Source organism: Marmota marmota, unplaced genomic scaffold, assembly GCF_001458135.2.
Source record: "Marmota marmota marmota unplaced genomic scaffold, marMar, whole genome shotgun sequence".
NCBI classification, from domain to species: domain Eukaryota; kingdom Metazoa; phylum Chordata; class Mammalia; order Rodentia; family Sciuridae; genus Marmota; species Marmota marmota.
The window spans coordinates 43,637,018-43,651,624 of NW_026000005.1; the positions used below are offsets into that span (position 1 = coordinate 43,637,018).

The 14,607-nt window shown below is 37.0% G+C and overlaps 1 protein-coding gene across 4 annotated transcripts; it reads left to right on the forward strand.

Annotated features, from left to right (window-relative positions):
* The first annotated feature begins 2,763 nt into the window (after positions 1-2,763).
* Positions 2,764-13,831, forward strand: Ccl20 (C-C motif chemokine ligand 20). Of its 4 annotated transcripts, none has more exons than XM_048808661.1 (4): positions 2,764-3,192; positions 11,832-11,946; positions 12,638-12,715; positions 13,364-13,831. In XM_048808661.1, the coding sequence occupies exons 1-4, from the start codon at positions 3,156-3,158 to the stop codon at positions 13,383-13,385; spliced, it is 252 nt and encodes an 83-aa protein (XP_048664618.1). In that variant the 5' UTR covers positions 2,764-3,155; the 3' UTR covers positions 13,386-13,831. The 4 variants fall into 4 exon arrangements, with proteins under 4 accessions (XP_048664618.1, XP_048664619.1, XP_015336974.1 ...); XM_048808662.1 differs by having other exon boundaries at positions 11,835-11,946; XM_015481488.2 differs by lacking the exon at positions 2,764-3,192 and adding an exon at positions 8,934-10,678 and having other exon boundaries at positions 11,835-11,946.
* The last annotated feature ends 776 nt before the right edge of the window (positions 13,832-14,607 follow it).

The following is a 14,607-nucleotide window of genomic DNA, read 5'->3' on the forward strand; positions in this document are numbered from 1 at the left end:
TCTAGAGTAACCCCACATTTTGTCAGAAGGCTGATATGAAGTACTGGGTCCATGAGTGCCTTGTATTTAATGCTGGGCCTAAAGTCCAAGGTTCAAGCCTTGTTTATCATGACGTTTTCCTCAGGGTGCTTGCTTGGACTTCCATGCCTCAGCTCTTATTATCTTTCAGGTTGGAGTGACACATACAAACAAGGTCTGGGGATGGGTGGTATGTTCTGGAGAAGACTTTTACAAAACCAAGGGATTGAATTGTGCTGGAGTCTGTGGCCGAATCATCTGATCTTAGCATGCATGCTGCCCCTAAAATAGCTGCTTCTAAAGAATCTTCTCAAGCTATTTGTGGTCTCTACATATCTCTGAAACTGCATGTCATGTGCTTTCAGCTACCCCCTGGATTTCACCACCAGCTGTGGTGGACTCTTCCAAGGGAGCTCAGATGACCTCCTTCTGACCACTGGCTTTAAGTGTGCTTTTCTTGTCTTTCAGTCCCAGGACCTGTTCTGAGCTGAGGGAGAATGTTGGCACCTGCAGACCATGAAACTGAGTCGGGTTAACGCCTCTGAGGTCATCTTTAATTAATGAGGGATGGGAGCGACCTGAAGTGCTCTCTCTCATCTTTCAGGTGGGTAATTCTGGAAGACAACCATTGGTTTCCCAGGAGGTTCTGGTGAAATAAATTCCCCAGCACCCATGGGATGATCTTTGAAGCTCTTCCCTGCTCTGTGTCTCTGTCTCACCTTGCTTCTTGAGATGATTTCACAAGGAAATTATCTGTACTCAAGGCTTTGCTTTCAGACTGACCCAAGCTAAGATGCAAAAAACCCCAAGAGGCTTGATTTGTCTGAAGTAGTCATTGTAATAATTCATATTGTGGCTATCCTTCACTAAAGTTGTGGCATTTTATTTTGTTTTGTTTTATTTTGTATTTTATTTAAATTTATTATTCTGTTTTATTTGTATTTTATACGACAGGATCTAACTATGTTGCCCTGGCTATCTGTGAACAGCTGAACACAAGCGATCCTCCAGCCTCAGCCCCCTGACTAGCTGGGACTACAGACATGGCTCCAGGATGTTTTATTTTTAACTTACTAACCTTTATAATTCCTCCGTACATGATTAAGGCTGTATGCGATTTATGGACTTGTATTACTATCTGACAGAAACTGAGGTGCAGGCCAATGATATCCATTTGTTTAGATAATAAGCCCTCAGGGAGGAAATGAGGAAGAGTACATTGACCTAGGGAGGAGGCCAAAATTCCAGTTCCACTTCCTGGCCTTACCATTCGACCCTGGTGACCTGTACTGTCTCTCTGGCACGGCAATCCTTGTCTTTAAAATTTAGACATTGAACTGGATGTCTCCAAGTTCTTTTATTTCAGCAATTGTACATAATTTGGCATTATTACAAATGTAATTATTCACATGTTGTATCGGAAACATAAACACAAAATGTGTTGGGGAGTTAGTGGATAAATTATACTGGGAAATATATCCTGTTTATGCACTTAACAAAGTAAAAAAAAAATCCTTGAGAAGAATAGCAACACACTGGCTTATGTAAAATTCTCATCTGAAGCTTTAAAAAACTATAATTAAAACCACCCATGGAGCCTTTGTCCTCAGTGTACAATGGGTGTGGGTATTTAAAATTTGAAGGTGATTTAAAAATTTATTTATTATATAATATCTACTATCAAATTAAAATGTAAAACTCTACTACAATTGTATGAGCATGGTTTTATTGAATAAGCATGGATTTTTCTTCTGTAATTGATGAAATTCATGTTTTTCGTATAAATTTGTGCATAATACCTTCTTTATTCCAAAGATCATGACTCTGTTGGTTTCTGTATCTTGGTACTTGCTGGGGTGCTTATGTTAAGTTCCTCTGGTATTGGAGTCAAACTATGGCCACTTCTGACTACTGGCTTGGAAATCATTGAATTTATACTTTATCAAGATGTAGTACGTGACTTCCTCTCCTTTCATACATTTTCTACCAGTAACCTGTTTCAGCATAGCATCTGAAAAAAATTGTTTTTTTCATATTAAGTGGGAAAAATCCCCCTCTCCCAACATTCAGGAAAGAAAGTAGCTTTCTGATACTTCCGGTATTTATCTTTGGTGGGGATTTAGAGAGCTATTCTGGCCATAAGACTTGCCTAGCAATGCGCAAGGCCCTGAGTTTGATCTCCAGGACCACAAAAAAAATAAATAAAATTAAAATTGTATATGAAACTCACCCTGGTTCCTATCATGATGGGGTCCTTAACCATCTTGTGCTCACACATACACTCACACATACAAGGGGTCTGGATGCTGTTGATGGAATTAGGTATCAGGTATTTGTGTATAATTAAGTAACGGTGCATGTTAAAGGAATTGTGTTTTGAGATTATGAACAAAAGAAACCCTGGACTATTTTCAGAAAACCATATGTTTTACTAGAGAGAAAAAGAACACACATGATGTTCCAAAGTGTGAGTGATGAAGGAAGCACACAAGGGCACATGGTCATGGAAAAATGGTTTTGTTATAGCAAAAGCTCTAAGCAACTACCAGAAATAAATGCATCGAATAAACTAGTTTTCCAAAACAATGAGATGCTGTGCGCCCATTAGAATTCACATTCTAGAGTGAGATGTTGGACAATATTTTTGATATAAGGCCACATAATAAATATTTGGGGCCTTTGGACCACAGAGTCTGTTATATTCAACTTAACCACTGTTAACTCAAGCAGCCACAGAGAAGGTGTGAACAAGAGAGCAGTTGTGTTCCAATAAAACTTAATTCACCAAGCAGGCAGTGGGCTGGATTTAGCTTCTGGTTTGGACATAGTTTGTGAATGCTTCAAACGCTCATGATTCATTGTTTTTTAAAAAGCAGGATATAGAGTCTTCTATTTTCTTTGAAAATAATCAGCTAGACATGAAACAAGTGTTCATTGTGATTTGCTTGGGACAGTGGCTCTCTGATGGGGATACTTTTGTCCTCCAGGTCACACTTAAAAATAGCTGGAGACGTTTTTGTTTGTCACACTGGAGGGGGATGCGGTGGTTGCCACTGTGTTTAGAGTAGCAGGGAGGCTGCTCAACGTTCTTCGATACACGGGACTGCTCTGCCCCTGCAAAGGATCACCCTGCACGAATGTTGGTAGTGCTAAGGCAGAGAAGCCCCAGAGAAGGTGGGTTTGGTGCATGCTGTTTCTTCTCATCCTTTGTTTTGTTTTGTTTCTTTACAGAAAATGTGTATCTTTCTAGTAATACAAAAAATATACTTAGGCAAGAAATAATCATGTGCAAAAGAATAACCATATGCATATGAACTGTGTCGACTTTTCAAGACAGCATAAACCTGGGAAGACTAATGTGACAAAGGAGGAAGAAATCATAAAGCAGTAACACTGGCAAAAAAGACTGCCTTTTCAGACAGAAAACAAGTGAATATTGAATGATATCATTATTTTGGAAATAAATAGAAAAAAAACTATATTTACATTTTTCTAAGGGGAAGTGTGTTCCAGCGTGAGTGGTAAGTTTGTATCTCATAAGTATGTATGATAGTCTAATACTATTCTAGCAACATATGTTTCTAAGCAGATAAGGAGAGACTCCAAAAGATAGTGAGTACTACTTTTGTGGGATATCTCTTGAAGATAAAGTTAGTTTTTTAAGATGAATGGAAGGACGTACAGTTATGCATTGCTTAACAATGGAGAGAGATACTGTCTGAGAAATGCGTGGCTAGACAATTCTGTTCATGTGTGAACAACAGAGATTATACTTGCACAAACGTGGCTGGTAGAGCCCATAAACGCCTAGGGTGTATGGTGTAGCCTATTGCTCCTACGCTACAAACCTGTATAGTATGTGACTCTGTTGAATATGGCAGGCATTTTCTGTCTTTTTTCTTTCTTTTAATTTATTATTATTATTAGTAGTAGTAGTAGTACCAGGGATTAAACTCAGGGGTACTCTGAGTTGTTTCTTCAATAATAAGTTAACCTTGGCTTATTATAATGTTTTTACTTTATAAACTTTTTATTTTTTTAAAAAACCTTTGACCCTTTTGTAGCAAGACTTAGCTTAAAACAGATACACTGTGCACCACTGTACAAAAATATTTTCTTTCCATATATCCTTATTTGATAAGCTCTTTTCTACTTAAACTATTTTTTATTTTATTTTACTTTTTACCCTCCCTTACTGAAAACAGGACACAGGCACACACATTAGCCTGGGTCTCCTGTGGGGTTTCCACTTGAACTGCCTGCAGCCATTTCGAACTGTCATCCCCATAATTCCCTCTGAGTACTCCTGGTTGGTTTTTCCCACATGGCTCCACAGCATGCTCCTGAGGATAAAACCATTAGAAATGTATGTGGAGCTTTAAAATTGAATCTGGATGCCAAGAAGGTGCCTGATTCTTTGATTTTATAATAAGATAAACCCGGTATTTAAACCAGGCTGGGATGAGATCACTTCTGTTCTCACCACTGTATAAGCCCCTGTCTTGATCCACCTGGGAGGTGACAGGCGCCTGCCAGTAAATCCCCAGTAAATTAGAGTCCGTGCAATCCTGGACTGTCTGCTTCTTTCTTCACTCCCATGGCACCTTGGGGCTATTTTTCATATGCTGGGACCAGGTTTACCTGGAACCCCTCAGTAGAACCAGGATTGTCAATACTGCTGTCTACCTCCACATCCTGTCTCACTGGAAGGACATCAGGAGCTACTGCATGCTCGGAGATGTCACCCTCTATGTAACTAACTACACCTTCTGGAATACTTCATGAGGCACCTGCCTGAGGCAGCCTGACACGTGACTTCTACAAATAGATGGTGGATACTCTAAAATAATAATAAAAGTGTAGTGGAGTAAGCACGTAAGCCTGTAAGTCATTTGTTATCATCATCAAGTATCTTATACTGAACATAATTTTACATTCTATACTTTTATACCAAGGGCAGGTTTGTTCACACCGGCATCGCCACAAACAGCCCAGTAATGACTTGTGCTATTACAACTGCTGTGACATCACTAGGCAATAGGAATTTTTCAGAGTTATTAAAATCTTAGGGGTCAAGTATCATGTAAGCAATGTCGTGTGGCACTTGACTGTATTGTTTTATGTAGTTAAAAGTAAACCTAAGTAATGAGGTGAATCTCAGGTTGGAAAGGAGGAAAAGGCAAAGAGGATATTTGTTGAAAACCTGCTGTGTGCTGTGAAATGCTTTATTATCCCCATTTATGATAAAAGGATTGAGAGTCAGAATAAATCACATGCTTTGAAAGTCTTATGGGGTAGAGCTAAGGTTTTGATCCATATAAATCCATAATTTTCCCCTAATATGTATGCTGATCTTTTTAATAGTAAGAGATGAGATATTTAAAGTTGGTAGTCACTGGACGATCGGGAGGCGAAGTTGGGAATATTGGAATCTGACATTATGAAGGGAAGCTCCTAATTAGTCTTCAAGAGAAAGCTCAACCGCTTCTCCCACAATGTCCCCCAAAGACCCTCATCCCTCTTGCTTCCTGAGCTTTTGATTTATCCCTGACTCAGCACTTTCCAGGTTCTAAAATGGTATAATTTATTCTTCAATGGTTTCCTTCCTGGAAGGAGCTTCTCCTGATAGGGATCAAATATCCTGCCTCCTTGCTTCTCTAGCACACCCCCTGGCACAACCACTTGCACTTAATAGGTGTGTGATAAATGCTGCTTTAAGAGGAAGTCCTGCTATCTTCCAAAGAACTTTCCATGAGCTCTACCAGAAGGAATGTTTTTTGATTGACGCTCAGGTTAGTAAGCATGACAGGTCTAAAATGTCCATCTGTCACAGAAACTGAATGGGAGTTAAGTAACTTTTAGATGGTCACAGTTTGCTGACAGTTTGTATGATAATGTTTCATAGACTATGAATATGAAACATACCCCATATTGCCTTATTCTATAGGTATTATGGAAGTTATTGTGGCCTCTGTTATTTTAAGTCCCCTTGAATCCAGACATCTTGTTCTACCTGTGTCTATACACCACTAAGACCCCTCCTTAAAAGACACTCATCACTCATCAAATCTTTTTTGGAGTGAGGAGAGTAAGACATGGAGATCCTGCCACATGACAGGATTAGGTCTTCCTTGAAATGTGCCTGAAATATTAAAAAGAAAAGTTGGATGATCAATTCTAGTGTAATAAATAACATTTAATAAATTTTTTTTGACACCATTTTCCAATGTTAACCTTCCCATTAGCACATTCTCTAACTGACTCTTACCTCCCCCCAAAGAAAAAACAACTAACCATCCAAAACAGTCAAGGGTCACGCTTTAAAAAGTTTTCAAGTGACAAATAAGAAGTGACATATCTATCCCATAATGCATAAGGAAATCAACTTTCAATATAGAAGACTAAAAAAAATTTTATGGCTATGAAAGGGAAAAACAAGCAAGATGTGATTGGATATGAGAAAGACACAGGGAGGAGGAGAGATAATAGGCATTCAGGAAGAAGGAGAAATGAAAACAGATTACAAGCAGCCCCGAATGGCAATAAAAGTAGGAAGGATGATGGGTGGGGTGAGTGTTAGACCCAGTAGAGGGACAGTTTCTTTGTTGTTGTTTTTATCAGCTTTATTGAGATATGACTGACATGCCATAATATTCACCCTTTGAAACGTACACATCAATGTGTTTCAGTTATTTTCCAGGTTATGCAACTGCCATCAATATCTACTTTTAATTAATAGAGAAAAAAGAAAACACACGCCATCAGGAGTCACTCCCCACCTGCCTTTCCTCCCCCACCCCCAGCCCACCTGGTCCTAGGATGTCACTGTTTTACTTCTTAACTATTGACCTGCCAGTTCACATAAACGTGACTCTACAATATGTGGCCTTTTGTGTGTTTGTCTTGGTGGTTTCGTACAACTCCCTAATAACTAATAGCATCAAGCATCGGATGCTTGTTGAACATTTATATATCTGTTTTTTTTTTTTTTTGAGAAATGTTTACTCAGCTATTTTATTCATTTTTTGGAGATGAGTACTGGGGATTGAACTCAGAGGCACTTGGCCACTGAGCCACATTCCCAACCCTATTTTGTATTTTATTTAGAGACAGGGTCTCACTGAGTTGCTTAGCGCCTTGCTTTTGCTGAGCCTGGCTTTGAACTTGAAAACCTCCTGCCTCGGCCTTCCAAGCTGCTAGGATTATGGGCATGCCACCGTGCCTGGATATTTTATTCATTTTTAAATTGTGTTATTTATCTTCTTAGTGAATTCTAAGGGTTCTTTAATATAGTCTACATATAGGTGAAAGTTCTTTAACAGATATATAATTTGTAAATACTTCCTTCCTTTTCACATTCTTTAGAGTAAACTTTGAAGCACAAAAGTTTTTAGTTTTGAATAGTACAATTTATTATTTTGTTTCTTGACATTTTGATGTTGTATCTAAGAAAAATTTTGTCCAACTAACGTCATGAAGATTGATTCCTATGATTTCCCCTAAGTTTCATAGTTTTAGCTCATATTTATGTCTCTGATCGATTTTGAGTTAATTTTTATGTATGGTGTGAGCTGAGGGCCTGACTTCATTCCCTTTCATGTATACAGCAGTTCCAGGGCCATTGAATGCTCTGTCATTCTAAGAAAAAAATCAGTTTTCAAAGATATGGGGCTTTTGGCTTCTCAGTTCTACACCATTGATCTACATGTACTTGAGCTGATACATGTGTCTCCGTTAGCATAATTTTATAGTAAGTTTTGGAATCAGGAACTGTAAATCCTCCAACTTTTTTTTTTCCCCAAGAGTGTTTTGGTTTTTCAGTATTCCTGGAAATTTCACATGAAATTAATTATTGGTTTTTCTATTTCAACAAAGAAACCAATTGGAATTTTAATAGGTATTGTCTTGAGTCAGGGAATTTTGTCACCTTTATTATATTAAATCTTCTGGTCCATGAACATGGGATTTTTCCATTTGTTTACGTCTCCTATAGGTTTTTAAAGAATGTTTTGTACTTTTTTTGTTACATTTTTACTTCTTTTATTAAATTTATAGCAAGATTTTTTTTTCTTTTTGATGCCATTGTAAAGGCATCAAATTTTATTTTCATTGATAGCATATAGAAATGCAATTGATTTTTGTATAATGATGTTGAATTTTGGAACCTTGCTGAACTTTATTAACTCTGATTTTTTTTAATGGAGTCTTTAGGATTTTTATGCAGAAGATCACATTGTATGCAAATTAACATAGTTACTACTTCCTTTATAATCTGAATTCTCTTTTCTTCCTGTTTCTTTCATGATTGCTTCTGTTGGAACTTCCAGTAAAATATTAAATAGAAGTTGTTTAAAGCAAACATCCTTCTCTTATTTTTCATCTTTCTTATCAAGGTATTTTTATAATACCATTTTCATAGAATGAGTTGGAAAGTGTTCTCTTCACTTCTGTTTTTGGAAAAAACTGTGAAGGATTGATAATCTTCTTTGGTAGAATTTCCAAGTGAAACAATATGGTCCTCAGATTTTCTTCATGGAAAAAAAAATTTAGTTACTTATTTGACATCTTTTATTTACTTGTATAGAAGTATTCATATTTTCCATTTTATATTTGAGTCAGTTTTAATAATTGTTTTTTATCTGTTATCTAATTTGTTGGTATAAAGCTATGCTAATATTCCCTTATAATCTTATTATTTCTTTAAGATCAATAGTTATATGCTCTATATCTCTATATTCACCTTCATTCTTGAAGGAATCTTTCCTTTTCTTTTCTTTATTAGTGTGAATCTTGTCAATTTTGTTGATCATTTCAAAGAATAAATTTTTTATTCTATTTATTTCCTGTATATTTTGATATTCTCTATTTTATTCGTTTCCTGCTCTAATGATTTTTATTTCCTCCCTTTTGTACACTTTGAGTTTAGCCTGCCCTATGTTTTCTAGTGTCTTAAAATAGACTATCAGCTTGTTGATTTGAAATCTGAGTTTTCTATGTAGGTACCTGCAGCTGTAAGTTTCCTTCTAAGCTCTGCTTTCACTGCTTCCCAAACATTTTAGTATATTTGATTTTGTTTTCGCTCATCTCAAAGTACTCTCTATTTCCTCCCATGATTTCCCTTGTGACACATTGGTTCCTTTGGAATATGTTGATTAATTCCCACATATTTGTGAATTCCCCGAATTTCCTTCTGTTATTGATTTCTGACTTAACTCCATTGTGATTTGAAAACATAACTTACTATTATTTCAGTCCTTTCACATTTATTGAGACTTGTTCTCATTCATCTCAGAGAAAGTTCCATATGCACCTGAGAAGAATGCTCATCCTGTCACTGGGTAGAATGTTCTACGTGCGTCTATTAGGTCTATTTGGGTTTCTGTTTTCTTGTGGATCTTCTGTCTGGTTTTTCTATTAATTGTGAAAAGGGAGGTGTGGAGGTCTTCAACTTGTACTGTTCAATTGTCTTTTCTTCCCTTCCATCTGTCCGTTTTTTCTTGGTGAATTTTGGGTTCCTATTGTTAAGTGTGTAGATCATCATCGTTTTTAATTTTTCCTGATGGGTTGATCCTTTATCATTTTCAAAGTTCCTCTTTAATAACTTTTTTTGTTTTAAAATCTATTTTGTCTGACAGAGATATAAAGACTTTATTTCTCCTTATCATCTGCATGGTGTATCTTTTTGATTCTTTTGTTTTCAACCCATTTGTGTCTAGTGGACAGTTCTTATTACACCACCTTAGATCAGGAATTCATAATACATTATCATCATCACTATTAGTGGACTTGATTCTTTCGTGATTAGCCACTGATGATGTTTTATCCAGCTCTGCTGAGGCTCTGCATTAACCTATAAGTTCACCATCACGAAGCATGAAAGACAGGTGGGGATTGGTATTTTCTGGGATGACATATGGATTAGAGCCATATAAATGTCAACGATTCTTACAAGGGATGACATCAAATCAAGAAGAGGCTGAGATTTGAATTTTACTTAAGTGCTGGCATTTTCCACCATAGTTTGGGACCCAACTATCACATTGTTATATTTCCTGCTCTGAATGCTCATCTAGAATCACTGGGTCTTTTGTGAAGGTGTGCTCCAGTATGTCTGGCATCCCATTTCATCCTCCCCCTCCTTGAAGGCTGGAAAGGAAAGAGTTGTAACAATAGATGTACTGGAATGCTCCTGTCAGGGGCTGACCTTTGTATCATTGCTCCTCTATTTTCAGAGACCAAAGAGCTTAAGTTAAAATTGGAAAGAAGCCATGGGACTGAGCAGCTTTTCCTCTTTGGAAATGCAAAGGCTTAACAGAATTCTCCCCTTGTCATCCTCGCTGCCCTTCACCCTGACCCTCACACCTTCCCAACATTAGGGAAAGGCAGGAAGTTTTCCCTGAGGGTTTTCTTTGTGATGTCACTGGTGGGGCAGATTGATCAATGGGGAAAACCCCATGTGAGAACACGCCTTCTGTGTACATTCCCAATATTTGGCTATAAGTAGGGCTGTTATTAGATCAGAACAGCACTCTCAGGGCACTGGGTCCACAGTGCTGAGCAGATCTATTCTTTGAGCTGAGAATGATGTGCAGTGGCAAGAGTTTGCTCCTGGCTGCCTTGGTGTCAGTGCTGCTCCTCCACCTCTGCAGAGAGTCAGAAGGTAAGTATTCTCTTTCCTGCTAGGATGGAGTGCAGGAGAACTGTTCTTCTGTTCCTGTAAGCCTGGAAGTCCTGCAGGTCCCCAGGGGAAGGGAGACTGTTAGGAAGTATACAGAAGGGAAGGGCGGGAGTCGTCAGTTTATGGATGAGTAGAGGGGACCAGGGTTATTGCAGCCAATCAGGCTTCTTCTCTGCTGTGAATCCCAGCAGATTTGGGGTGTAGTGGGCTTCCAGAGGCTCCAGAACTTCAGGACGAGACCAAAGTGCCATTTTGGGGAGTGATGTAAACTGTGTAACATTTGTCCGTATTAAAGGTCCTTCTGAAGCATAGAGAACTCTCCCACTTCCCGAACCTTTTCCTTCCCAAAGAAACAATGTTTGTAAAGTTCAAAACTTCTCCTTTAAGTGTTGACTATGGCACTTGACCTCATTAGCCCCATGAGCCAGGGGACATCGCTTGCCAACTTTGAGATAAAATTTATTCCTTATCTTATAGCAGGTTATAATTTAATGCAGAGTAGTGTCCAAGTATTGCTTTATTACTGAAGAGTACATCTCTTTTAGCAATAGGTACATGATTGAAAATGCACGTTAACATTTTATGAACAGAATTTTAAATCACCATCAATGGTGTTGCAATTGCAAAGTGCTTTAGCTATCGCTTCTAAAAAACAAAAAATCAACTTTTACTTTCTAAGGCCATTTCTCAACATTGGTAACAAACACTAGATTAAAATCTACCAATTTATTAATTTTTTGAATTTGGAAGGTTTATCTATTAAGGTGTTTTTTTTTTTCAAATGAGGATGTAAAGGGTGCCTACATTTTTGAGTGATTATGGTAGACTGAAATAAAATATTGTCAGTTTGCATTTCTTATTAAAGATAGTTTATTCATGAGAAGTCATGTGTTTCTAAACTATTATTGAACCCAAACTTCCTAGCACACCATTTTGTAAAAAAAGAATTGGAAATTACATTAACCTGAATCCAGAAACCCAAAATGGGTTTCAAAGAAATTAAAATTCTTCCATAAAATGGGTTATTTGTTGCACAAATCAGATTCACTAGATTTTTTCACAACTTCAGATTGTTCCATAATATCAGTTACAGAAGTTCATCACATGGGTTTAATATCTTTCATTTCTCTTTCAGCAGCAAGCAACTTTGACTGCTGCCTACGATATACAGAGCAGGTCTTTCATCACAAATTCCTTGTGGGCTTCACACAGCAGTTGGCCAATGAAGCCTGTGATATTGATGCTGTCATGTAAGTCATTCACTGATTTTCAATCAATTATACCAAGACTACATGAGAATTTCATATTTTTGGGGGGTCTTTTTAGAGTCTCATTCAGAAATAACTGACGTGGCAAAGGCAATTTTATGTTAATAGTACACATCTACTTTGAAGTTTAAATAGGACTGAAGTAAGGCTAAAGCTTACTTTTTTGAACAAAAAATAAGGCAGAAATCATTTTCTAATATAAACTTATAGGCTATTAAAATGTACTTCAGGAATATATGGGAGATATATATTTTGAAATAAATATTTTCTACTTGAAAATGTTTGGGCCTGTAAGTAAAAATGTCAGACTGATTATTCTGTCATTTAAATATTCTTGATTCCTATAGGATATAAGAATGATGTAAGTTACTGATCATATATATATACATACTTCATGTAACCACTAGCAGCAAAGTTGAATAAAAATTTTGAAAGTTTATCTTCCTGCCATTGTATAATTATTTGTTATATTGCAGAAAAAGTCAAGGATAATCATTTTGATATATTGCCTCAAGATTTATCATGAGCATTTTTTTTGCATTTCATTTTACCTCTTTAGCTGAAATGTTTAGCATGTAGAGCAATCCACTGAAATAGGAAATGTACGTTGCATGTTTTGTGAAAAAGACATTTAAAATTTATTAAACACAAATCAAATTTTCTGACTTTTTAGCTTTTACACAAAGAAGAAATTAGCTGTGTGTGCAGATCCAAAGAAGCCCTGGGTGAAGAAAGCTGTGCGTATGCTCAGGTATGGATGACAGGCAATCAATTAGCCTCTCTCCAAGTGCAGGGGAAAGGGGTGTGTGCAGAGGGGTCCATTGCACGCTTGCTGGGGTTCTTCAGCCTATGTGCTGGGATTGAATGATGAAAATAAAAGGAAATTTCCCCACATATAGATCATTATCCTCATTATCATTTTAATTTCGTGTTTGTTCACATGAAGTATTAGATTCCTCTATGCTCTCTTCAGCCACTAGTTGCTTGATTCCTGTTGCAATGATGCTTCCTATTTACAGAATTTACGCTCTACTTGATGTTTGATTGTTAAAAACTGAAAAGTAAGCATTAGTTAAGAAGAGTCCAGAGGTTCTGATTTATATTGATGACACTAGAGAATAACATTTTATCAATAAATGGCCCCTAACACCATTGTGCTATAGACACTGAATTTGGAAACACAAGATTAGTGTTGACATTCTGTTTCTGTCATGAACTAGCTTAGCTATTCAGAAAGGTGCATCATCTCTAAACTTGAGTTTCATTAAGCAGACTTTGAGCTGCTTTACATTCTGAGATGAGATTAAGGACATGTGAAATGACCTTCAGGTCCCAAAGCCATTCCCATGATTCAGCCACCCTGTCTTTTCTTACACTTTCCTTCTTTTTCTCTTTATAGTCAAAGAGTCAAGAAGATGTAAAAACAGATGCTCTTCTGGAATGGAATTAGACACAGCTCAAGAAAAACAAGATCCCAGCTGGGATTGGAAGTCTCACTTGCACATTTTTCGGCACTACCTGACCTCTGCTTTATTGGACTTGTCCAATGGATGAAGTTGATTCATATTGCATCATAGTTTGCTTTGTTTAAGCATCACATTAGTTATGCTCCATTTTATGTTAAGTTATTTATAGCAGTAGGTATAGCTATTTAATAATAATTTCCCATAAGCTATGTGGCTTAGTGCAAGGTATGGGAATAAGATTATATGGCCTTCTTGCAAGCAATAAGCTATTTTTTAAAAAAACTATTTAACATTCTTCTGTGTACATAATTTTGTCTCCTAAATTGTAATGATATTTTAAAAGACAGAAATGATTATAAGAAGGATTAATATTAAAAATAAAACAAAAACACAAAAATTTACTTGCTGATTATCATTTATTAAGACACATAATAAAAATACTTGAAGACAGCAGTTAAGAACATTTTCTGAAAAATTATAATCCTCGTTTATTTCTGCCTGAATATTTTCTTTATATCTATCCCTCATGGCCCTGGAATTGATTCCACAAGAATTGTTGTTTTTGTTTTTAAATTAAAAGTCACCCAAACCAAAAATCAGAAAGATCTTACATTTGTGATCCATAGTCCAGTGTTTATTGTTATAATTTTTTAATATCAAAATGTATGGAGGCTGGGGTTGTGGCTCAGTGGTACAGTGCTTCTCTAGCACATGAGAGGCCCTGGGTTTGATCCTCAGCACCACATAACAATAAATAAACAAAATAAAGGTACTGTGTCCAACTACAACTAAAATTTTTTTTTAAAAAGTGTGCCTATAGACTCTGTGAATGTCAGAGGAACACAACAATCATTGAGAAAAAAACAGGAGTAATTTCTTGGTCCATCATCTTTCATGAGCCAGGATGCTTGGAATAGTCACCTTAGCATAGGAACCTTTCTCTAAAGCCCTCCTGAGTCTTCTATAAGCAGTTTCCAAATGGAAAATAACTACTTGGACAGTTCTTAGAATCTGACCACTTCACTAGATGGAGAGACTTCAAACAGATAAAACCCAGTAGGAACCCAGCAATAAGGTGCAGGGACCCTGAAACAAGGTGGCTGCTGTCAGTGTTCATGCACTGAAACTCATGGTTTGCCTCAACACAGTACTTTGAAGGGTCTGCCTTGGTTTGGGA